This window comes from Crocuta crocuta, unplaced genomic scaffold, assembly GCF_008692635.1.
Source record: "Crocuta crocuta isolate KB4526 unplaced genomic scaffold, BGI_CrCroc_1.0 scaffold20, whole genome shotgun sequence".
NCBI lineage: Eukaryota > Metazoa > Chordata > Mammalia > Carnivora > Hyaenidae > Crocuta > Crocuta crocuta.
This window is the reverse complement of record NW_027527932.1, coordinates 707,437-734,220: the sequence shown is the minus strand read 5'-3', so window position 1 is coordinate 734,220 and position 26,784 is coordinate 707,437. Positions and strand designations below refer to the sequence as shown.

The 26,784-nt window shown below is 35.3% G+C and overlaps 1 protein-coding gene across 10 annotated transcripts in view; it reads left to right on the top strand.

Annotated features, from left to right (window-relative positions):
- The window catches only part of CSPP1 (centrosome and spindle pole associated protein 1), a 132,598-nt gene that overhangs the window by 42,616 nt on the left and 63,198 nt on the right, over nt 1–26,784 (top strand). For 2 of the 10 annotated variants that reach the window (XM_077751774.1, XM_077751766.1), the window contains 7 exons: nt 6,352–6,455; nt 7,162–7,185; nt 11,528–11,608; nt 12,849–12,950; nt 13,908–14,347; nt 24,887–24,985; nt 26,374–26,444. In XM_077751774.1, the coding sequence (XP_077607900.1) occupies nt 6,352–6,455; nt 7,162–7,185; nt 11,528–11,608; nt 12,849–12,950; nt 13,908–14,347; nt 24,887–24,985; nt 26,374–26,444 (921 nt within the window). The remainder of the gene's footprint in view (nt 1–6,351; nt 6,456–7,161; nt 7,186–11,527; nt 11,609–12,848; nt 12,951–13,907; nt 14,348–24,886; nt 24,986–26,373; nt 26,445–26,784) is intronic. The other 8 variants (XM_077751768.1, XM_077751765.1, XM_077751770.1 and 5 more) reach the window with 6 other exon arrangements.

The following is a 26,784-nucleotide window of genomic DNA, read 5'->3' as shown; positions in this document are numbered from 1 at the left end:
TGAATGTGAGACAGGAAACCATCAAAACCCTAGAGGAGAAAGCAGGAAACAACCTCCTTGACCTCAGCCACAGCATTTTCTTACTCGACACATCTCCAAAGGCAAGGGAATCAAAAGCCAAAATGAACTTTTGGGATCTCATCAAGGTAAAAAGCTTCTGCACAGCAAAGGAAACAATCAACAAAATTAATAGGCAACCGACAGAATGATAGTTCTTATATCAGAACTATCATTCTGATAGTGTTCTATCAGAACGATAGAAAAGATAGTTGCAAATGACATATCGGATAAAGGGCTGGTATCTAAAATCTATAATGAACTCACCAAGCTCCATACTCAAAAAACAAACAATCCAGTGAAGAAATGGGCAGAAGACATGAACAGACATATCTCCAAAGAAGACATCCAGATGGCCAAGAGACATGTGAAACAATGCCCAACATCACTCATCAGGGAAATACAAATTAAAAACACACTGTTACACCACCTCACGCCGGTCATAGTGGCTAAAATGAACAAATCAGGAGACTATAGATGCTGGCCAGGATGCGGAGAAACGGGCACCCTCCTACACTGTTGGTGGGAATGTAAACTGGTGCAGCCCCTCTGGAAAACAGTGTGGAGGTTCCTCAAAAAATTAACAATAGAACTCCCCTAGGACCCAGCAGTAGCACTGCTAGGAATTTACCCAAGGGATCCAGGAGTGCTGATGCATAGGGGCACATGTACCCCAATGTTCACAGCAGCACTTTCAACAATAGCCAAATCATGGAAAGAGCGTAAGTGTCCATCAACTGACGAATGGATCAAGATGTGGTTTAGCTATACGATGGAATCCTACCTGGCAATGAGAAAGAATGACATCTGGCCTGTGCAGCAACGTGGATAGCACTGGAGGGTAGTATGCTAAGTGAAATCAGTCGTTGAGAAAGACACCATATGTTTTCACTCATATGTGGAACAGGAGAAAGTTAACAGAGAGCTATGGGGGAGGGGGAAGGGGGGAAAACGGTTACAGAAAGGGAGGTAAACCATGAGAGACTCTTAAATACTGAGAACAAACTGAGGATTGAAGGCGGTGGGGGAAAAGGGGTGATGGGCATGGAGGAGGGCACTTTTTGGGATGAGTACTGGGTGTTATATCGGAACCAATTGACAAATTATAAAAAAATAGAAATAACAGTTTTGGTTTAAAAATTAAATAAAATAAGCCTTTCCAGAAAATATGCCAATAATGTAGCAAAAAAAAAAAAAAGATGTGGTTTATATATATACAATGAAATACTACTTGGCAATGAGAAAGAATGAAATCTGGCCATTTGCAGCAACATGGATGGAACTGGAGGGTAGTATGCTGAGTGATATAAATAGGCAGAGAAAGACAGATACCATATGTTTTCACTCATGGGGAATAGGAGAAACTTAACGGAGGACCATAGGGGAGGAGAAGGGGAGAAAAAATAGTTAAGGGGAGGGAGGAAGACCAACCATAAGAGACTCTAAATATTGAGAACAAATTGAGGGTTGATGGGAGGTGGGAGAGGGGGAAATGGCTGATCGGAAGAGAGGAGGGCACTTGCGGGATGAGCACTGGGTGTTAATATGGAAACCAACTTGACAAATTATATTTTAAAAAAGGTTTAGTTTCTTTTTGTGGAAAGAATGCTTTCCTAGGATGATTTCAAATTCTAAGCGTATGGGATACTTTAAATTCTTTTGGGAGAGAGTTGAGAGCATCAGTGAGAGGTGTCTCTAAGGAATCCTCTGCTTTACTTACTATTACCAGGATTGTGTAGGCCAGAAGTATGTATATAGAGAATTCCATGGTGTTCATGGTGGAAAGTGGAATTTAGTTATTCCATAAAAGTCAACATTCATTTATATTTATACTGCTTGGGCCTTCCCCCCCGAAATATATCAGTGATGTAATAAAGCAATGATAGGACACTTTTATGATAAGTCCCATCATTTAGCTTCATTGTGATGAAATAAAGCACAAAAACGGTGATATCCATAATAGTTTATAAACTGCAGTTTATTATTTCATCTTTTCATTATTTCTGTTCATTATTATTTCATCTTATTTTCATTAAGGAAAATAATTTTATTTTTAGAAATGATAATTTTTATACTAAAATATTACATATTTGACTTTTTGTTTTTAATTTTTAACTTTAATTTTTTTATTTTATCAATTTTTTCTTCCTCTAAAATGACAAAATGAAGGAATTCATCCCGAAAGAAAGAACAGGAAGAAATGACAGCCAGGGGCTAAATCAACACAGATATAAGCAAGATGCCTGAACTAGAATTTAGAAACACTATAATAAGAATATTAGCTAGGGTTGAAAAATGCATAGAATCCCTTTCTGCAGAGATAAAAGATATAAAATCTAGTCAGGACAGGATTAAAAACACTGTAACTGGGTTACAATCTCCAGTGGATGCCTTTGCGGCAAAGATGGATAAAGCAGAGAAGCAAATCAGCAATTTAGAAGATAAAATTATGAAGAATGATGAAGCAAAATAAATGAGGGAAACAAAGGTAAAAGATTGCCTTACAAGACTTAAAGAACTCAGTGACTTACAAAACAGGAATAACATCCTAATCATAGGAGTCCCAGAAGATGAAGAGAGTAAAAAGGGGGCAGAAGTTTTCTGTGAGCAAATTATAGCAGAAAACTTTACTAATCCGAAGAAGAACACAGAAATCATAATCCAGGAAGCACAGAGAACTCCCATTAGATTCAACAAAAACCAGTCATTACCAGGGCATATCATAGTCAAATTCACAAAATACACAGTCAAGGAAAGAATGATGAAAGCAGCAAGGGGGAAAAATCCTTAACCTACAAGGGAAGACAGATCAGGTTTGCAGCAGATCTATCCACAGAAACTAGGCAGGCCAGAAAGGAGAGGCAGGATATATCCAACATGCTGAATCTGAAAAATACGCAGCCAAGAATTCTGTATCCAGCAAGGATTTCATTCAAAATAGAAGGAGAGATGAAGAGTTTCCCAGACAGACAAAAACTAAAGGAATTCGTGTCCACTATACCAGCCCTGCAAGAAATTTTAAGGGGGACTCATTGAGTGGAGAAAAAAACAAAACAACACACAAAAGACCAAAAGCTACAAAGACTAGAAAGGACCAGAGAGAACATCACTAGGAACCCCAACTCTACAGGCACCACAGTGGCATATCTTTCACTCTAGATGTCAATGGACTACATGCTCCGATCAAAAGATATTGGGTAACAGAATGGATAAGAAAACAAGACCCATCTATATGCTGCTTACAAGAGACCCATTTTAGACCTAAAGACACTTGCAGAGTGAAAGTACGGAGATGGAGAACCATCGATCGTGCTCTTGGTCACCAAAAGAAAGCTGGAGTTGGGGCGCCTGGGTGACTCAGTCGGTTAAGCGTCTGACTTCGGCACAGGTCACGATCTCATGGTTTGTGGGTTCAAGCCCCGCATCGGGCTCTGTGCTGACAGCCAGCTCAGAGCCTGGAGCCTGTTTCAGATTCTGTCTTCCTCTCTTTCTGACCCTCCCCTGCTCATGCTCTCTCTCTCTCTCTCTCTCAGAAATAAAACTAAAAAAAAAAACAAGAAAGCTGGAGAGCTATATTTATATTAGACAAACTAGATTTTAAAGTAAAAACTGTAACGAGATAAAGAAAGGCATTATATCATAATTAAGGGTTGTATCCACCAAGAAGATCTAACAATTGTAAATATTTATGCCTTCAACCTGGTAGCACCCAAAATATATAAATCAATTAATCACAAACATAAACTTATTGATAATAATACCAAAATAGTAGGGGACTTCAGCCACCCAACTTACAGCAATGGACAGATCACGTAAGCAGAAAATCAACAAGGAAACTATGGGTTTGAATGACACAGTGGACCAGATGGACTTAACAGATGCATTGAGAATATTTCATCCTAAAACAGGATGGAACAGAACATTGTTCTCGAGTGCACATAGAACATTTTCCAGAATAGATCACATACTGGGACACAAATTAGCCCTCAACAAGTACAAAAAGTTAAAGATCATACCTTGCATATTTTTAGATCACAACACTGTGAAACTCTAAATCAATCACAAGAAAAAATTTGGAAGGACCTTGAATACTTGGAGACGAAAGAACTTCCTATTAAATAAAGAATGAATGGGGTAACCAAGAAATTAAAGTGGTAATTAAAAAGTACATGTAAGCCGATGAAAATGAAATTGCCACCACCCAAAACCTCTGGGACGCAGCAAAGGCAGTCATAAGAGGGAGGTATGTAGCAATCCGGGCCTTCCTAAAGGAAGAAGGTCTCAGATACACAACCTAACCTTACACCTAAAAGAGCTGGAAAAAGGAGCAAATAAAGCCAAAAACCAGCAAAAGAAGGGGAATAAAAGAAGCAGAAATCAACGATGTGGGAAAAAAATAAGAGTAGAACAGGTCATTGAATCTAGGAGCTGGTTTTTAAAGAATTAACAAATTTGGTAAACATGTAATCACATTAGAAAGAAAAAGGACAAGACCCAAATAAAATCACAAAGGGGAGAGATCACAGCCAATACTGCAGAAATACAAACAGTAATCGAATATCATGAGCAATTATATGCCAACAAATTGGGGAATCTGGAAGAAATGGGAAAGTTCCTAGAAACATAAATTACCAAAACTGAAACAGGAAGAAATAGAAAATTTGAACAGACCCATACCAGTAAAGAAATGGAATCAAAATCAGAAATCTCCCCAAAAAAACAAGAGTCTAGGACTGGATGGAATATTACTTCACAATTAAAAGGAATGAAAATTTGCCACTTGCAACTAGTGTGTATGGAACTAGAGTGCATTAGCTAAGCGAAATAAGTCAGAAAAAGACCAGTACTGTATAGTTTCATGCATATGTAGAATTTAAGATACAAAACAGATGAACATAAGTGAAGGGAAACAAAAATAATATAAAAGCAGAGAGTGAGACAAAGCATAAGAGACTCTTCAGTACAGAGAAGAAACTGAGTGTTGCTGGAGGAGAGTTGGTTGGGAGATGGGCTAAATGAGCCACGGCTGTGAATGAGGGTGTTTGTTGGGATGCGCACTGGCTGTTCTATGTAAGTGATGAATTGCTAAATTCTCTTCTTGAAATCACTATTACACTATTTGTGTTAACTGTCATGGATTTAAATTTTAAAAAATAATCTTTTCATACCTTAGTACTACATGGTAGGACGAAAAAAAGGGAGAAGAGCTTCAAAAATCTAAAAACTCGCTATCTGTGCTGCTGGGTGTAGTATTTTACTGTCAGAATGTTTCAAAATTTTTACTATTTGATTGTAACTGCTTTATTGAGAAATAATTTATATACCATAAACTTTACCCATTTAAATTATGCAACACTGGTTCTAGTGTATTTAGAAGTCGTGCAGCCATCACTGTTGTTGTCATCCTAAAATGTCATTTGGTTTTTGAATTCTATGTAATGAAACATGACTCAACATTAAGGTTTTCCTTAAAAAATTAACGTCCCTTTGCAGAATTTCTGTTTGGGATGATGAAAAATCCTGGAAATGGGCTTACTTTTTGTGTGTGCGGTGATGGATGCCCAACGCTGTGAATATACTTAATGCCACTGAGTTGTATGCTTAAAAATGATAAAAATGGAAAAATTTATAATATATAGATTTTACCACAATAAAAATTAATTTCCATTTATGTGAAATCAGAATTGGTGGCTTAACATTAATAAAAGTTTTTGGAAATTTCACTCAAAGCCACACATAGTTCTAATAATTTTTTCTCAAACATTTTATAATAAGGATATTTTTATGTTAAAAATCACATAATTCATTAATTAAAACAGAACTTAAAATTGTTGTATTTTGTTTTTATAGTAATTTCAGTAGAATTAAGTGAAGAAGTAAAGGTAATCAGCTTTTCTTTGCTTTAATTTTGTACTCTCTGAATAGCCAGATGCCAAACAATGCAGAACCATTTATGTAAAGGGGGTCACACAGACACACACACACACACACACACACACACACACAGAGTAATTTAACAGTATCTGTTTATAGATGCATAAAGTCTCTGAAAAGAGATGCAAGAAACATTAATGTTGGTTGTTTGGGCAGAAGAACTAGGTGACCGTTTCATGGGCAGGACAGATATTTCCCTATGTGAGTGAAACATTTTAAATAAACAATTTATTATCCTGATCCTGGTTTTAGAATCAGCGGGACTATGTTCTTACCTACTATGCTTTGGTGACAGCATATTGTATTGAAACTGACTTCTGTTTGAAAATGAGCTATATACTTAAGTTGTTCTCTTTCTAGGAATTGATTATGGATTAAGTTTACCACTTGGGGAAGATTATGAACGGAAGAAACATAAACTAAAAGAAGAATTGAGGCAAGATTACAGACGCTATCTTACTCAGGTAATTAATTCTATGTATGCTTCAGATCTTATGCTTCAGAATTCTTTATTTTCCTGAGGTTTTAGTCATGTGTTAATTTTTAGGTTGTCAGTGGTATCTAGCAGTAGGATGTTATAGTGAAAGTTAAGAGACATCTATGACATAGGTAGAAAAAAATGGTGATAAGAATGGTACCATGGAATATCAGACATGTGGCCTTCAGAACAGGGTAGTGGGTTTTAATTTTAAATCAGATGGTAAGTTCTGGTTGTTCATGTTTTCTGTAGACTTATCATGGTTTAAAATAGACCAATTATGATTCCCAACTCATCTACTCCCTCCAACCATGTATTAAAATGACACATGGAGTTCTAGTTGCTAATTATTTTCCTGTCAGCTAAGCTTATAAAACCTTCATTTAATATATTTATTTAACCTCCTAAGTCTTTGCTTTATGATTTAATATATTTACTTAGCAGACCCTTGTTTTAAGTGTATTTGGTTAAATTATGTAATTGATAAGCTATAGATTTCTTGTAAGTTTTTAAATGCAGTTTACTTTTGAAGTTATCAAATTATTTTAAACAACCATATTTCTAGTCACCCCAAGATATTCTGTAGTTTTTTAATACTTTATAATGTTTGTTCCAAGTGTATAAGTGGTCTCTTATTCTGATGTGCACATGGAGAGAAAGAACTTTGAATACTTTGTTTCCCTTGACTTTAGGGTATTACACAAGCGAAAAGAAAGGTAGGGTTGCCTGCAAAACATTTTCTTTTCATTTTTTTCACTTTCTTTTCTTAGATCTAGTAGCTTGCATTTATTGTTATTTTATGGTGTTGCTCTCAAACTATTAAGAAAAATAACTTCATTTGTGATTTTGAGACTTTGAATGATAACATTTTGTACCCTTGCTTTTACCAATGTCAGTCTATACATGATAATTTTTCATTAATACAATCAAGCACTGTTCTCTTTGATTCCTGCTTTGCATTTATTTTTGTTGCTTTCTTATGCCTCTTTCAGGAATATTCTATGGCCCGTTTGTTTTCAGCATGCCAATTTTTTCTTCTAATTTTGCTAATCACTTTAATATTAATAAAATAATAGATATTCAGGATATTCTAAGATGTTTTTAAAGTGTGTGTTGTCAGGATTTGGATTACTCAATATTTTTGCACCCAGACGCATGGACTACATTTGTAAATTTATATTGGAAAACAAAAACACTGTAGTTTTACAGAACTTTAAAAAGTATCTCACACATCCATTCATCATTCAGGCAACAGTTTTTAAGCACTTATGAAGATGAATCTGTCTTCAAGGGCTCTGAAGAGTCTGGTTGTAGAGATGACATCATACAGGTCAGAAAGTGATACCTGATAAGGATATAATGATTAGGAGAGACTCCAAGCTGTTATTTTGTAAGACAGGATAGGAAGAATTTGGGTGTCCTAGAGGGTGAATCAAGGAGAGGAAGCTTTTCAGATGAAGAATATAGAGTAAAGAAGGACTTGGAAGGAAGGCTTTAGCTGTGTATGAATGAGGCATATTGGGTTTACCAGCCTGAGTTGGTTAGACTAGATTATTTTTGAGAGTAGTAAAAAATAATGATGTAGACAGAGAGGATAGCATCAGATTAGGGTTTTTTTGAAAGGAATTTTATTTGTGTGCGTATTTATTTATTTATTTTTAAAGCAGGCTGTATGCTTAACATGGAGCTTGAACTCACAATCCTGAGATCAAGAGCTGAATGTTCTACCAACTGAGCCAGCCGGGTGCCCCAGATTAGATTTTTAATTTGATATGTGTGAAACCGTATACCTTCCTTGGCAGCCTGTGAGGAGCTCAATAACGGTTTTAGGGCTGTTAGTTCTGCATATTAGAGATTCTTATTGTTTATTTTAAATTATTGCTACAGATTTTTAACTCTTCTTTTCCCACTAATTTTCAGTCTGTTTATGCTACTTTCCACAATGATCCTGTTTCTTACCAATTCAAATACTTCATTGTCTCATCGCTGACCTTCTGGATAAAATGCTCATTCCTTTGCATGGCATGTGAAGTCTTTGTGTCCCAGCCTGCCTTCCTGGCCTTGTTCCTCAGTTCCCTCTCCTCTCTCAGCACTCCTTGTGCGGTGAGGTTTTCCTCTGGTATCTACCGCTTTCATTTGTGGATCTTAAATTCCTTCATAGACAGAAGATTTTCAAAAAGAATGATGGTAGGAGGCATAGGAAGAAATTACTTTATGAAAGAGAGAAAGAATGAAGAAAGAGAAAGAAATCAAGGAGTACAAATCTTTAAATTTAAATGGATATGAAGGAGTTTTGGTGTTGGATTATCAAGAATGTGGTTATGATAGAAGAGCAGTACTTTCTTAATATGCAAGAGACAAATTTTGGTTGACATCTGAGAAGGTAGACATGGAAAGGAAAGCAAGGAGAAAAGAAAATAACAGGATTTGGGTAGGTGGCTGCAGTGGCTTCCTTTACCCCCAGAATTCTTTTTTTCCAAGTCCTTTTTAGTTCTTTTTAGATTTTTTTTTTTTGTGGCTTTGGGACATTTGGATTGTATGGATATTTAAATTAAAAAAAATCAAATCATTAAATTTTGCCAAGAGTCATTAAAAATTATTTACCATCTCCTTTCCAAGTTTTAGAACTAGATCAGCCAACATTGCAGGGAGAACATATTCTGAGGAGAATATTTTTTTTTTCCTTACAAATAGTTTATTGTCAAGTTGGTCTGAGGAGAATAATTTTTAAATTGAATTTATAAATGTGTATTTCCAGGGGTGCCTGGGTGGCTCAGTCGGTTGAGCGTCCGACTCCGGCTCAGGTCATGATCTCGCGGTTCGTGGGTTCGAGCCCCGCGTCAGGTTCTGTGCTGACTGCCAGCTCATAGCCTGGAGCCTGCTTTGGATTCTGTGTTTCCCTCTCTCTGTGACCCTCCCCTGCTCATGTTCTCTCTCTCAGAAATAAATAAAACATTAAAAAAATAAATGTGTATTTCCAGCCCAGACTTATCTCTTGAACCTCACACTTACTCTACTTAGTTAGCTATCTCAGAAATGTAATGGGTATCTTAATGTTGAACATGTTAAAAAGAGAACTCTAGATTTCTGTTCTTCTCACTCCCATCCTCTAGAAGCCCTAGATTGTTTGAAGCTTGTTCTTTTATTTTTTTTTTTTTCACAGTACGTATTATCTTCTAACATACCATACTCTTCCTTAGGTTTATTATTTCTTGTTAGTTTCCTTTGCTTGAATGTAAGCTTCAGGAGGTCAGGGATCTTTGTTTTCTTCACTGATGGATCTCAGACATAACCAACAGATTGGGACATAGTAGGCTCTCTGTATTGTATTGAAGGAGTAAAATACAGCTTTTTTTTTTTTTTNGCTCTTTCCATGTTTTAGCTATTGTGGAGAGTGCTGCTATGAGCAAAATATAGCTTTTTGAGTAACTCACACTATTGTCCTGACTATGTTTTTCATCTTTTTGAAAATTTCAAACATTACCCTGGTCCCGTATAGGAAGTGGGAATTGCCCAGTGAAGGAGTGGGGGTGCTGTATCTCTGTCTTCTCAGGGTTGGAATTCTGAATGTGTTTTTGGTACATGTATAACTCTACAAAATGGCTAGATTTATAGTGTACTTTTTATATAAGGGTTAAACTGATTCAGGGATTTAGTCAGGTATCCTATTATTTCCCTTGACAAGTAAGTTTAGAGTTCTATACAACCAACTTTCGTATTAGCTTTTGTAGCACAATATGTACTTATTTACATATTTGTTTCCTCAGCTGAACTGTAAATTTCTTACATAGAGGGAGTATATTCTTATCTTTGTCTCCCTACCACCAAAGAAAGTAACTTTTGTTTTAAGTAGTCAATAATTGTTTAATGAATAACTAAAAGGCGTGGAGCTACACAGGTTAACAAATATTGATTGATTTAATCCTCATAAGCCAGTGATTCAGATGGTATTATCCTTGTTTTACACACAAAGGAACTGAGGCAGAGAAGTTAAATAACTTCTAAATTATGACTACAAAGTAGCAGTATCAGAAAGTTGGGGATCCTGTATATTTTTTTCTGATCCTTTGTGATTGCTTTGTGTAGTGTTCAAAGAGATTTTATATATTTTTTTTCGTTTATTTATTTTTGAGAGAGAGAGAGAGAGAGAGACAGTGTGTGAGCAGGAGAGGGGCAGAGAGAGAGAGGGAGACACAGAATCTGACGCAGGCTTCAGGCTCTGAGCTGTCAGCACAGAACCTGATGTGAGGCTCAAACCCACAGACCATGATCTCATGACCTGAGCCACAGTTGGGTGCTTAAATGACTGAGCCACCTAGGCACCCCAAGATTTTACATTTTTAATCCTCCTTGATCCTACCAGCTTTGGTAGATAGGCAGAGCAGTTACTATTCTCATTTTATGGTAGAAGCCTAGGTCAGGGAGGTGAAGCAGCTTACTCAGTATGACAGAACTGGGACGTGTTGCGGCTAGTCCTGGAGCCCAGGTTCTTTGACGCCTAGCCTGATGGTCTTTCTACTACATTGCATTATCTAAACGTTTAATGAACAAAGATGGAGTTACAGATAAGGAAACAGTGTTCGTAGTTTATATCTTTTGGCATTTGAGTGGATATCCACTCATAAATTATTGCAGGAAAATTAGTAAAAAAAAATATTATTGCAGTGGGCATACAGATCTTGGTGAGGAAGTTTAAATTTACTGTCAGAACAAAAGGCACTGAGGATCAAGAATGTGTGCGTAGATGAGGAATATAAATTGAAAAAGTTTCCTTTATTCCCATGCTTTTGAATCATCTGCAATATACATAAATATATGTAGCAAATGAAAATTAAGACCTGATTCTCTTCTTTAGGGAGTTGTTGATTGGAAGAAAATTCTGTTTTCTAATTACTTTTGTTATGATCTCTGTAGAAATGTACTTTGTGTCTTCATCTCCATTTCATTCTTTTGCTCTGCATAATGTAATCACTTAGAAAATAGAATGTAAAGACACATTTATGGAACATTTTATAAAGGCAATTAGGTAACATATTTTTTTAATGTGTATATATACAGAAAAATTTTCTGTCCACGAGTGAAACAGATCCATCTACTCTGGGAGTTTCTCTTCCTATTGGTGAGAGGTTATCTGCTAAGGTAGGTAGATAGGAGTAGTTTTGTGAGTAGTAGTTTTATGAGGCATCAAAATAATTAAGGAACATACTCCTGACTTAAATGCAAGCAGAAGAGTATATCCTTTCTTGTACTTGAATATATGTCTTTAAAAAAATTTATGGAGTCTCTGATGTGCTGCTTTTTAAAAAAATTTTGAACATAATGTTTATAACAACGTAAGGTATCTTTAATGTGTGAATTAATTGAGTATATAGAATATATACTCATTGGTTTTTAAGCTATGAGGTTCATTCCATGTGTCACAGTTATCAGTATTCTGAGCTTTTATGTAGGGTAGGGTCTGGGTCTATTTAAAAGTATTGCTATCAAATATAAATACATGTACGCACTCTTTAGAGATGGAGTAATAAAGCGCTACTAAGCTAGATGAGAGATCATGACATAGTACATAAGACAAATGGGCAGTAATAAGCTTCAAGAGATTACCTAGTTAAGTCTTTAATTCTTTTTTAGATTGTGCTATTTTAATTACAGTGGAGGTAGTAAGGCTTACAAACATCTCCTGTGTTTCAACAGAACATTTACATAATAAGTGTCTGTGATAATTTTACCTTTTCATGTTTAGAATACAATAAGCAGCCTTCTTCACCCTTGGGAAAGAAATGGTTAGCAGCAGGTGTTTTGGCCTTAGGGGGTTGGAGTAGAGGCAGGAGATGTCCCAGAGAAGGAAAGAAGGAAGGTAACCTGCTCAAATCTCCTGGGAACATGCTAATGACAGCTCTCCAGGCAAACACATTGATGTATTTACGAGTGGGACAGATTTATTTATGAATACCTTTGGCAGAGTGTACTTGGATTGTCTAAGATTGCTGTTGATAAACAAACCTAGAATCCCATGGATTTATGGTGCATGGCTTTTTGGAAAATGTTATCTAAGCGATGTAACTTATAAAATGTATAAAATGGAGATGTTTGACAACCAAAGCAGCTCCCTTCTATTAATGACTTCCTGTGTTGTGGACCTAAGCATGTAGTAGTGCTTATTCTAATATGACAAGAAAGGATGTGAGGAATTGCATGGGTGGTCTCAGAACTCTTCCTGCCTCTCTTGTGGCCTTGCAACTGTTTCTATCCTTGAAATTCTTAGCAGAGTTTGATTCTGAGTAATATCTTATCTTGTATGTGTTTGATTGGACATGTGTTTGAAGCTACTTTTTCCTGAAGTTGGAATTTTAACATATCTTTTGGTTTTTATTTTAAGGAAAGATTGAAACTTGAACGCAACCAAGAATATAATCAATTTCTCAGGGGTAAGGAAGAATCCACTGAAAAGTTCAGACAGGTAGAAAAGAGTAGTACTGAGGTAGGTTTTCCTTTTAAAGTAAATCTTTAACACCAAAGATTGAACATTTTGTATTTAATTGAAAATATTTTTCTATGTTAAATATGTCACTTGGTTTTTATATATTTTATTTATTTTTTTAGACATATTCTTTTCTTTTCTGTTTTTGATTTTTTAAATCTTTATTTTTGAGAAAGAGAGAGACAGAGTGCAAACAGGGAAGGGGCAGAGAGAGAGGGAGACAGGGAATCCAAAGGAGTCTCCAGGCTCTGCGCTGTCAGCACAGAGCCCGATGTGGGGCTCAAACCCACGAAACGTGAGTTCATGACCTGAGCCAAAGTCGGATGCCTTAACGAATGAACCACCCATGCACCCCTTTATGTCAATATTTTAAAGAGTAAACCAAACTGAACTAAACTTAAGACATACTAACATTTAGTTTTATAAACAGTTTTATCATATGTTGAAGAACTTACCCTACTTTTTAACTTTATTGGGGAGACTTAATTTTAGAGATTGGCTTTAAGTGATCCTTAGTTTTTAATTTTAAGTGATTTTTAAAAGATTGACAATTTCTAGCTATATATATATTTTTTTCTAAATTTAAGAATGGTTGATGTTATCGGGGCCAAAAAATTGACCACTTTCTATATTCTTTGCATTAAGAATTGAAATAATTTGAAGCAATATTACCTGCCAAAATATGCCTTTAATATCTCCTGGGATAGGAGTTTGCATTTAGTTTATCCTCTCTTTTACATATATCACTGTTGAGTGTCTATTTGATATTTATTAAGTTTTGAAGGATAGTGCTTCCATGAAGTTTTTTTTTTAAATAAAGATAAAGTATTTCTTTAGGTGACTAAGCCTTGGAGTTGAGGTGATAAGTAGACTCAGCATCATTTGAGAGTTTAATTACCTTTTAAGAAATAGCGTTGTATTAAAATATGTTTCTTGTTTTCTTTTTTATTTGACCAGCACAAGAATCAAAGAAATAAAAAACCCATTAGTCAGATTAAGCCTGATTTACCTTCACAAACACAAACATCTTGTGAAAATTCAGAGGGTCCTAGGAGAAATGTCTTAACTCCTTCGGAGGCATATGAAGAGCTTCTGAACCAAAGACGACTAGAGGAGGACAGATATCGACAACTAGATGATGAAATTGAATTAAGGAATAGAAGAATCGTTAAAAAAACTAACGAAGAAGTGGGCATTTCCGATAAAAAACATCAAAGGCTCGCCAGCAAGTCTGACATTCCAGAGAGAAGATATCGCAGGTTTCGTGAAGATCTTATTTTTGATAGACAGTATTATAGACCAGATCAAGATCCTGAAGTAAGTGAAGAAATGGATGAGAGGTTTAGATATGAAAGTGATTTTGATAGAAGACTTTTGAGAGTGTATACAAATGACAGGTATTTACAACTTCATTTTTATTTTCTTTATTTAATATTAATGTTGTTACTTTTTATCATTATGTTAAGGAGAAGCAGTTTCATACGTTTACATAGTTGATTAATTATAAGATGCTGTCAGTTTTAGGTTATACCATTCTCTTTTAATGTGCCACTGAAGGCACAAATAAAACTCCTGAAATGTCAAGAAAGGGACCTTGTAATAAGCTCTGATACTGAGGGGCTACAACCTTTATGTTAAACTAGAGGGGAAATAAACTTTTTCACAGAAGGAGACAGAAAGGAAACTTTCGTGTCTCAACCTTGGCATTGAACGGAGGGTACACAAAAAAGAAACTTCCCTGAGATTTTATTGTAAACCAGTACTAATTCAGGTTTGCAGTCTGAATTCCTTTTGCTACTATTGTCTGAAGACCTTGAGGCAGGAATTCACTGTGGTCTCAGATCCCTAGCGCCCCTGGGCAGCTGACGGAGGAAGAACAGCTCTTTGCCATAACTTGATGGCAGTCCCAGATTCACATGTTAAAATGTGGATGAAAAGGACATTTTAAAATAGATAAAATACAGCTTATTCCTTTAATTTTCCTACTCTCCTAGGTACTTCTGTAAGTATATTTCATTGTTTTTAAGTCACTTATTAAACATTTACTTAAGTGAAATGATACCAGATTTTTACTATCAGATTTTCAGGCACTTTTCAGTTTTTTTTGATGATTGTTTTTGGGACACTCTTTGTAATTTCTTAACTGCTACACTGGGTTTTATTTTGTTAAGTCATTTACCTTGATACTTAAAATTTGCTATATTTAATGAACTTTTGATTTGGAGATAGAAATATGGCAGGGTTCCATATTTGTCAGTGACTTGTTAACTTGCAAGGCTTAAATCTAAATTTTTAGGAGTTTATGGGACCTTTTCATTAGTCCAAATAGATTACTTTTTAAACATTTTAGAGAATTTCTGAGATCTGATGCTGTATATTCAGTAATCTAAATATTAATAGTAATACAGAACCTTTACAGTTTGTCGTCTACTCTGTATCTGTCCTTATGGCCTCCTCACCCAGTCTGTTTAACTAATACTCCCCCTGATTTAAGTGGTATTAGTGAAGGATTAGAATTTTGCAGCGCTTCTTGTCATTCATCTCTGATTTGAATTGTGTGGACTTCAGAAATGTTTTCTATTTGAAAATGTTTATAAGTGGAGGTAGTCAAGGGCTGCCTAAACTAAAAGCTCTCCAATGGGGAAGCGCAGGCCATCTTGGACTCCTGGTGCTGCTTTCTTTGTACGTGAGAACGTATTTTTCCCTGCGGTGTCTGTTTATCTTTAATGTAACGCTCTCTTTTGAGTTTGGAATTGTAGGAAACTTATTATGATGATTGCTTTAAAAAATATTTTAATCTTTTTTTGGTAATTATATCCTGTGATAATTTTAAACTTGAACAAATGATTTCAGCCTAATTATTTGAGATTTAGCTTATTTCCTTATGTATTCCATAAATGAAATGAGCTCTTTCTATATAATCTTTACCAAGTAGCATTTTAAGAATAGATTAAACATGAGGATGAGTGAGAATAATTCCTGTTGCACATTTTAAAATGTTTAAAAGTATTTCTTCAAATTTAAATCATTATTATATGTTACTTCCATTTTGTTAATGAATAAACTTCCATCTCTAGATGTAAGGTTTTTCACATATGTCTCTAAGGCAATTGAGGTTAAAATTTATTTTCTGTATTTCATATTTGTAGATTCCTTAATTTCCACAAAAAGTTTATATCATTCAGTAGTTTTTATTTAGCGGAGCAGAGCGTTATTAGCAGAGCATTGGTAGGAAAAGTGACTGCTTATTAGTGAAGTTTTTGAAACTAAAGAAATGTGTAACTACATTTGGCCCTTTGCTTTAACCATTTATTCTTTTTTTTTTTAATTAGTGAGTATAGTTGATATGCAGTTGATTTCACAAGCACACTTGGGGATTTACCAGTTCTACACATCATACAGCGCTCACCACAATGTGTGTACTTACCACCTATCACCATACAATATTATTACAATATTGTTGACTCTATTCCCTGTGCTGTATTTCTCATTGCTGTGGTTTATTTCATAACTACCAAGTTTGTATCTCTTAATCCCTATCACCTATTCAGCCCTTTCCCTTCACACCCCCACCATTTGGCAACAAGATTATTGTGTGTATTTATGAATCTGTTTCTGTTTTTTGTTGTTTATTTGTTTTGTGTTTTAGATTTGACATATGAGTGAAATCCTATGGTATTATTATTTTTCTAACTTACTTCACTTAGCATAATACTCTCTAGGCCCATCCATGGTGTTGCAGACAGAAAGAGGTCATTCTTTTTTATGCTAACCTTCCCTTCTCTCTCTCTCTCTCTATATATATATACACACACACACCACATGTTCTTTATCCATTCATCTGTGGATGGACACTTGGATTGTTTCCATATCTTGGTTATTGTAGATAATGTTGCAGTAAACATGAGCATGCAGGTATCTTTTCAAATTAGTGTTTTCATTTTCTTTGGCTAAATACCCAGTAGTGGAGTTACTGGATCATACGGTATATCTCTTTATGGCAGTCTCCATACTGTTTTTCATAGTGGCTGCACCAGTTTATAGTTCCACCAACATTGCACGGGGGTTCCCTTTTCTCCAAATCCTTACTAGCACTTATGATTTCTTGTCTTTTGGATACTAGCCATTCTGACTGATGTGATGTGATCTCTCGTTGTAGTTCTCATTTCTGTTTCCCTGATGGTTAGTGATGTTGAGCATTTTTTTTATGTGCCTGTTGGCGATTTGTATGTCTCTTTGGAAAAATGACTACTCAGAGCCTCTGCTTGTTTTCTAATTAGATTATTTACTTTTTGCTTTGAGGTGTATGAGTTCTTTATATGTTCTGGAAATTAGCCTCTTAATGGACGAATCGTTTGGGGATATCTCCAGTGGGTTGCTTTTTGTTTTGTTGATAGTTTCCTTTTTGTATAAAAGCATTTTATTTTGGTGTAGTCCTGATAGTTCATTTTTGCTTTTGTTTCCCTTGCCTCAGGACACATATCCATAAACATGTTGCCAACGTTGATGTTCAAGAGAACTGCTATCTATGTTTTCTCTTAGGACTTTTATGGTTTCAGGTCTCATGTTTAGGTCTTCAGTCCATTTTTAGTTTATTTTTCTGTATGGTATAAGAAAGTGGTTCAGTTTTATTTTTTTACATGTAGTTGGCCAGCTTTCCCAGCACCCATTAATTGAAGAAATTGTCTTTTCCCCATTGTAGATTCTTGTCTCTTTTATCATAGATTAATAGACTAGATCAGTGTGGGTTTTTTCCTGGGGTCTCTATTCAGTTTCATAGATCTATATGCCTGCCTGTTGTTGTGCCAGTACCCTACTGTTTTGTTTTGTTTTTTAATTAAAAAATTTGTTTTATTTATTTCTGAGAGAGAGAGAGAGAGAGAGAGACATCATGAGCAGGGAAGGGTAAGAGAGAGAGGGAGACACAGAATCTGAAACAGGCTCCAGGCTCTGAGCTGGCAGCACAGAGCCCGACGCCGGGTCAAAACCACGAATTGTGAGATGAGATCATGACCTGAGCCGAAGGCGGACGCCCAACCGACTGAGCCACCCAGGCGCCCCCCCTACTGTTTTGATTATTCTAGCTTTGTAGTACTATTTTGAAATTTGGATTGTGATGTTTCCACCTTTGTTCTTTTTTCCCCAAGATTGCTTCAGCTATTTCAGGGTCTTTTGTAGTTCAGTACAAATTGTAGGATTACTTGTTTCAGTTCTGTGAAAAATGCTCTTGGTATTTTGATAGGGATTGCTTTGAATCTGTAGATTGCTGTGGGCAGTAGGGACATTTTTAACAATGTTTTTGCCAGTCCATGAACATAGAGTATCTTTCCATTTGTTTGTGTCATCTTCATTTTCTTTCATCAGAGTCTTACAGTTTTCATGCATAGGTCTTTCACCTCCATGGTTAGATTTATTCCTAGGTTTTTGGGGGGTTTTTTTTGGGGGGGGAGATGCAGTTCTAAATGGGATGAAATTTTTTTTCTTTCTGCGTCTTCATTTTTAGTATATAGAAGTGCAGCAATTTCTGTACATTAATTTTCTATCCTGCACCATTACTAAATTCATTCTTTTGATGTTTTATTTATTTTGAGAGAGATTGAGTGCAAGCAAGGGAAGGGCAGAGAGAGGAAGAAAGAGAATCCCAAGCAGCCTGTGCACTGTCATTGCAGAGCCTGCCGCAGGGTTTGACCCCACAAACCATGAGATCATGACCTGAGTTGAAATTAAGAGTTGGACGCTTAACCGACCGAGCCACCCAGGCACCCCAATGAATTCATTTATTAATCCTAATAGTTTTTTGGTGGAGTCTTTTGGACTTACTGTATAGTGTATCACGTTATTTGCAAATAGTGAAATTTTTTATCTTCCTTACCACTTTGGATGCTTTTTATCTTGTCTGATTGCTGTGACTTGTTCTTCCAGTACAACGGTGAATAAAAGTGGTGAGAGTAGATATCTTGTCTTATTCCTCATCTTAGGAGGAAAAGCTCTCAGGTTTTTACCATTGATGTTAAGTTTGTGTTTTCCACATACGGCTTTTATTATGATGAGGTATGTTCCCTCTGAATCCACTTTAAGAGTTTTCTTCATAAATGGATATTGTATTTTGTTTCATGCTTTTTCTGTATCTGTTGAGCAATCATATGGTTTTTTTCCTTTATTTTGTTAATGTGATATATCACATTGATTAGTTTGCATATATTGAACCATCCTTGCATCCCCAGAATAAATCCCAATTAATTGTGATGAATGATTCTTTTAACATATTACTGAATTTGGCTTGCTGATATTTTGTTGACAGTTTTTGCGTCTGTGTTCATCAGGGATTTTGACCTGTAGGTTTGTGGATTGGTTTTGTTTTCGCTTTTGTTTTTTGTTTTTATAGTGTCTTTGTCAGATTTTGGTATCAGAGTAATCCTGGACTTATATAAAGAATTATCCTGGAACTTTTCTTTCCTCTTCTGTTTTTCGGAATAGTTTGGGAAGAATGGATATTTACTCTTCTTCATATATTTGGCAGAATTCACCTGGGAAGCCATCTTGTCCTAGACTTTTGTTTATTGGAAGTTTTTTGATTGCAGTTCAATTTTGTTACTAGTAATCAGTCTATTCAGATTTTCTGTGTCTTCCTGATGGAGTTTTGGAAGATTATATGATTCTGGGAATTTAGCCATTTATTCTAGGTTGTCCAATTTGTTGGCGTATAATTTTTCATAGTAGTCTCTTAACCATCCTTTGTATGTTTGTGGTGTCAGTTGTTACTTTCTTTGATTTCTGAATTTATTTAAGTCCTTTCTCTTTTTTTCTTGATTAGTCTGGCTAAAGGTTTGTCAATTTTGTTTTCAGAGAACCAGTTCTTTGTTAATTGATCTTCAGTCTCCATTTCATTTATTTTTGCTCTGATCTTTGTTTATTTTTTTCTTCCTGTTGACTCTGGGTATTGTTATTTTTTTAGTTCCTTTAGGCATACGGTTAGATTGTTTGAGTTTTTTTCTGTTCGTTGAGGTAGGCTTATGTCACTATAAATGCTCTAAGAATTGCTTTCACTATGTCCCAAAGATTTTGGACGTTGTAATTTCATTTTCATGTTTCTCCATGTGTTTTGGATTTCCTCTGATTTCTTCATTGACCCATTGTTTAGGAGAATGTTGTTTCACCTCTACATTTATATTTTTTCTGTTTCTCCATCTCCCCAACCCCATAATTGGTTTCTACTTTCATACTCTTGAGGGTAGAAAAGATGCTTGATAGGATTTCAGTCTTCTTAAATTCATTCTGACTTGTTTTGTGATCCAACATGTGATCTGTGCTTTGGAATTTTTCATGTACACTTGAAAAGAATATGCATTCAGCTGTGTTTGGATGGACTGTTCCTTATATATCTGTTAAATACATCTAGTATAATGGGTCATTCAAAGCCACTGTTTACTTATGGATTTTCTGTCTGGATTATATCCATTGATTTAAGTGGGTTGTTAAAGTCCTCTATGTTGCTGTCAGTTTCTCTCTTTGTAAAGATTTGGTTTATGTACTGGGCACTCCTCTGTTGGGTGCGTAGATACTTATAATTGTTATCTCCGCTCCGTGAATGACCCCTTTATCATTGTGTAATGCCTTCCTTATTTTTGTCTAAGCATTTATTCAGAATATATTGTAATCTTAATCAGAAGTTCTTGACAAAAAATAATTATAAGTGATTGTGAGAAGTACAAAATTAATTTTCCTTCATTTTTCTAACTTAGTCTTGTTCTTTTTTCTTATAAAATCTAGCATATGATGAATTCTAGTTTTGATTTTTAATAATTTTAGAGTTTTATATTTTTGGTCTCAGTTTTTTTCTAATTAGTCCATAAATGTTTTCATGTACCATAATGTCTTTATTAATGCACTCTTTTGTCACTTTAAATATGGGAAAGCTAAAGCCCAGGAATGATTTCACATTCCTGAACTCATGGTTAATCACTGGCAGTGTTTTTAAATAATTAACAAGGTGGTAGGCTTTTGTTTAACACTTTTATTCTTTGTATGTGTGTGTTATTTATTCATAAATATTTATAATTTAACTAAGATATATAATGTTTTAGGAGTTTTTAGAAGTTGAATGTGATGTGTCTTAATACTCTGAAATTTATAGGCCACTTTTAAATGTGGTCATCCTAGTCTCTATTATTATTAACTTGATCTGTAGAAGTTATTATATTACTTTACATGTTTACTTTGTAACCAATGTTAGTGAGTAGAAGAAACTTTTAGCTTTAAAAAATGCTTTTAAAAGAAGTTTTTATGTGATTAATGCAGTTAGCACTTCCATTCTATTTAACTCTTGATATTTGATAGTTTGTAATCTTAATAGTCATTTAATAAATTTCTGAAATAACATTCCATTTGAAATTAGAATCTGTGTATTATCCACATGGATGACATGCTTACCTAGTGTGGGACATTCTAAGAAATGTGCCTGCTTAATATAGAAGATGTAAATGAGGAGAAATGGCTTATTAGAACTTGAGTTATTTGATATTGCTTTTTTCTACTACATAGTAATTAATTTTCATTTGTCTTTGGAAGGGCTGTTGTAATACTATTATTTTCTCCATTTTAAAGCTAAGCTTCATATTAGAAAAACACGGTTATTAAAGTAAATATAAAAATTGTGAAACAACTGAAAACATAGAGAAAAATGGTGACCCACAGTTAATAGCTCAGTATTTTTCTTTTAGCATCTAGGAGAGTACTCCTAATAGCCGAATTCATTCACATTAGAGAAGTTCATGATATGGAAACAAGGTGATGCAACCATTTTGTGAATTAGATGAGTTAAAAAATATCTTTTTAAAGTTTATTTTTGAGAGAGAGAGAACACAAGTGAGAGAGGGGCAGAGAGAGAGAGAGAGAGAGAGACAGAATCTGAAGCAGGCTCCAGGCTCTGAGCTATTAGCACAGAGCCTGACGCGAGGCTTGAACTCAAACTGTGAGATCTGACCCGAGCCAAAGTCAGATGCTTAACCGACTGAGTCGCCCAGATGCCCCTAGATCAGTAAGGTGAAAAACGATTCTTCCTTCTGTGAGCCATATGAATTTAGGACCCAGAGATGGTAAATATTTTATTTTTATGAATTTTATAATTTGCCTCACTGCTTGTTGGGTTCCTTTCTAGTTTTTTTGTTTTTGTTTTTAAAATCTTACATTAGTAAATTAAAAAAAATATTTATGGAATCTCTATCTGTAAATAGTTTTCATTGGATAAACAAAGTAAGCATAGTCCTATCATTAGTCATTTCATACAGTTAAATAGGATGGCTTAAGATTTTATTTTATCCTTTTTAGTGAAATGGGTATCTCTGCTTTTATTTACTTGACCTCTTAAACATTTCTCTAGTCTTGATTTTATTGTAATTGTCAGTGACAAGAGAGGACTTTTATAGTTTTGATAGTGAATTTTTTCCTTTAGTGAACGGGTATACATTAAGCTGTCTTCCTTCTGGGTAGTTCATTAGGAAATCTTTGTGCTTTTACTATAGTATTTAGCAGAGACCTTGACTTTATACATAAATAAAATAATTTAGAAGGAACTTTGAATATGACCTTTTGTGTTTATGGTGCTTCCTTTTATTAAGATAGCTATATATGCCAAAGAAATTGTAAAACATTTTTTAGTATAGTTGCTCTGGATATAGCCTACTTTGGTTACAGCCGCATAAAGATAGGCTAGAATTGCAAGTCCAGATGTCTTTAGAGAACTTACCGAAAAATTCAGGAAGCCACAAGTTCTTAGATAAATTTTAGAATGATTTTTGTATATCTGAGTAGCCTTTAATTCTGGTTTAATCACAAGGTATGTTTCTAAAAATTTATAACTTTGAATTTCTCTATATTTGAAAACTTCCATTTGTTTAGGCATTGCTTTACCTCATCACATTTATTTTTGTCTGTTGAGAATGGGAGACCACCTCCGGGTTTGGTGATTCAGCAGGAGGATTCATAAGACTTTGTATCTATAGTTATATTCATGGGTACGATTTATTACAGTGAAGGGATACAAAGTAAAAGCAGCAGAGGAGAAAGGGGCATGGACAAAGGCTGAAGGTAAGCAGGCACACATTTCCAAGAGTTCTCTCCTAGTGGCGTCACTCAGGACGTGGCTAATGACCCCAGCATCGAATTGTGACAGCATGAGTGAAATGTTGTCACCAGGAAGGGTCTTTAGTTACTCAGTGCCCATGTTTTTATTGCAGGCTGGTCACATAGGCACCCTTTTTCGAGGAGGTAGGAAAATTTGAACTTCTCAAGGAAAGCAGATGTTGAGCATAAACTGTATTGTCTGTATAAACAGTTAATGCACAGTGAGCCACTTTTCTCAGTCCTGGGAATGGTGGAATCCCTCCCAAAATCCGTGTTCCAGGTGCCAGCCAAGGACCACCCTTCCACATAGGCATTTCTGAGGACAGGCAGTTTGAGGCCTGTTTGGTTAACTCTTCTCTGCTCCTGCATATTTCATAGAGACGAGGGTAACTAACTCCGGTGCTTGGCATTGTAAACTACAGATTTTAATTTGAGTTTATATTTGCCATTTCTTTCAGTGGTAGAAATAGGGAATGATAATACTGGTGTGTCAGTTTAAAACAGAGATTTGAGCACATAGGTGTAGATACAAAACCAGCTGTGTTTTGATAAATGGAAATAGTCCGAAATTCCTTTTTGACATGGCTTGTGGAGGGTTCTGTTGTTTTAGATGTGGATAAAAAATGGAAGCTGTTTATGTAACATGCTAGGGCCTGTATTATGAAGGAGGGTTACAATCATGGATAATCTTTTCTCCGAAGAGAATATTGACAGTGGCTTGTGTGCTGGAAACAAATGAAGAATGGCTTCTCTGCTGACTCTGAGAATGAGAAGTTCCTTTTCTTCTAAAAATTGCCATTTTTCTTAATGAGAAAATGAAAGTCACCTAAAATATTGAATAATACTTTAACAGCCCTATTTCTTTCTAATAGTCCTTTTGAGAGACAGTATAGCTTGTTAACTCAGTCGCCATGAAAAGAAATATGACTTGTGAAATGCTGATTTTCATGGATGCTGATAAATGTTGGTGTGAAAAGTCACGTTGATTTCTCTGGTATGAGGAGTTAAGCTAAAGAAATCAATGTTTGCCAAGTGGAAAAAAAAAGATTAATTGAAAAACGTTAAGATTATTTTCTGAAAAGGATCTTTAAGAAGAAAAAAACCATTCTGATATATTTTTTTGTTGTCCGTGACCTTGTGAGTAAAGTGAACTAATCATTTTTAACCTATGTATCAACCTGTTTGTTTATAGTGTTTTCCATTCACTTGTTGCTAATATTCATTCTTTCATGTGATTTACAGTGTTAGCAAATGTTGTGGCTTGCTACACTTGATTTAATTGGTAAGACACTTGCTATATTTTTAAGTTAAAAAGGTTTGTATATGCAGTGAAATAATTTCCAGAATCTATGAATTTTGAAAAAAGGAGATCTGATTGTGAAATGTGTCTATAATCCTCATGAAAGCAAGAGCCAGTGCGTATATCCAGTGCCTAGAATAAATGAATAAATAGTAGTTGCATGTAGCAGGTCCTCAGTAAATATTCTTTGAATTAAATGAATGAAAAGAAAGTCTTAGTATAAGCAATAGTTTGAAATTAAAATTTTCTAGAAGTTGTATTCAAATGGTTTATAATAACTTCCTTTTTTTTTTTTTAAAGACTATTGAATCTGAGCTCTCAGTGTTTCTTATTAACCAGCAAGTCATGCTTGAATTAAATCTCATTCATATTAATTTTCAAATGTGTTTACAGTAAAACTTCATTGTAACACTGTTCCCTTTAACATTTCCAACATCAAATGTAAAATCACCAGAGATATATGAGGAGGTCCACTGTATGTGGAGCAAGCTCTATAAGCTAATGTGTTTTTAAGGATGTACGGGAACAGACGAGGGAATGTGCCTCCTAAGGAGTATGTTGGTGATGTCACAGAACAGTTAAACGTACGCATTTCATCTGCTGGAAATAAAAGGTATAGTATGTAATATAAATTCTGCCCTTCAGTCATTACACTGTGAAACCACAACTGCTAAAACTGGCTTACTGAATAAGTAGGAAGGCATAGCATGTTAACAGCTTTCCTTTAAGAAAGGTATTAAAGGGGGGCGCCTGGGTGGCTCAGTCAGTTAAGCGTCCAACTTCCGCTCAGGTCATGATCTCACGGTTCGTGGGTTCGAGCCCCGCGTCGGGCTCTGTGCTGACAGCTCAGAGCCTGGAGCCCGTTTCGGATTCTGTGTCTCTGTCTCTCTCTCTCTGACCCTCCCCTGCTCATGTTGTCTCTCTCAGAAATAATTTAAAAAAACATAAAAAGAATTAAAGGGAATAAAAGGAGGATGGGAGAATTGTGTTAAATGAAAATTTATAGTACTTAATAGGATTATTTTGAAGAGCAAGTTTGGATTATAAGTGTGCCAAGGTATTCCAAATAAGTCCCTATAATTATAAGGTTTATAAATTTGTTTGAAATGATGAAAGGACAGATAAGCATATAGTTAATGGACTGTAAATCTATTTATAATACCTTGGAGTTCTGGGAGCTATGTAACTTAACTGGAAATAAGTTGAAAGTGTTCCTGCAATGTGAGTTTTCCTTTAAAAAAAATTCTTTTTGATTTTCAGCTTATTGAGCAGATAATTTTTATGCTTACTTTGTAAAATGTGTGCTTGTAATAGTTCTGTCATGTCAAGAAGAATGGAAATGATATGTACTTTATATTCATGTTCTCTTTTTGTTTATAGTTTTTATAATTTTGGTGGCTTTCTGGTATCATACATAAGGATAAGTTCTGAACCCATAGTGCATAATGGAAATAATAATGTCATACGTCATGAAAGGTGTCTATTTTCTCTGAAGAAAAGTAATACATTGAAGTGCTTGAGATAAGATACTTAGCTGTTCGGGTCTGATTAGGTTTTCTTTGAGTGAATTGTCCCCCTCACTCCCCGCCTTATTTCTGTATTTTAAGAAAGGAGTTTTTAAGGGATGATCTTTTACAAGTGTGTGTGTGGGTATCACCTTTTGCTTCTTCTTTTTTTTTTTTTTTAGGATTTATTTGTATTTACATTCATTTTCTTTATTGGGTTAACTGTTCTTATGGGAAAGGATTTTATTGGAAATCTATAGAACCAATGATACAGGCTAAAGAAAATGGTAGTATATTTATACAGGCTGAGTGTATATATCAAAGTCTCACTGTAGAAAGAGTTAAAATGCTATAATTTTACCCTGACTTTAAAAATATGTAACTATTGTAGTGTCCACAGTACTTTCAAAGTCCAATGACTCATGCCTACAATTTACTTTAAATTTTTGTTGCCTGATAATCATTTGAGTTCTAATTCTTCTTGTTTTTGTTTTAGTGCTCGCGACAATGAACCATCCAAATCCACTAACCGAGAGATCTGTAGTCCTTTTGCGGGGATGCTCTTTGGTGTGTACAAAACTTGCAGTTGATTAAACTTTTGCATTCTGGGGGCGCCTGGGTGGCTTAGTCGGTTAAGTGTCCGACTTTCGCTTGGGTCATGATCTCGCGGTTCGTGGGTTCGNACAGAGTGTGAGCAGGGGAGGGGCAGAGAGAGAGAGGGAGACCCAATCTGAAGCAGGCTCCAGAACCTGATGTGGGGCTCGAACTCACTAACTGTGAGATCATCACCTGAGCTGAAGTCAGATGCTTAATGACTGACCAGCCAGTCATATAATATAATATAATTTTAAAGTGGAATAACTTGTATTTAGTGACGAGCTTACATAGATGATGAATGAAATATTAA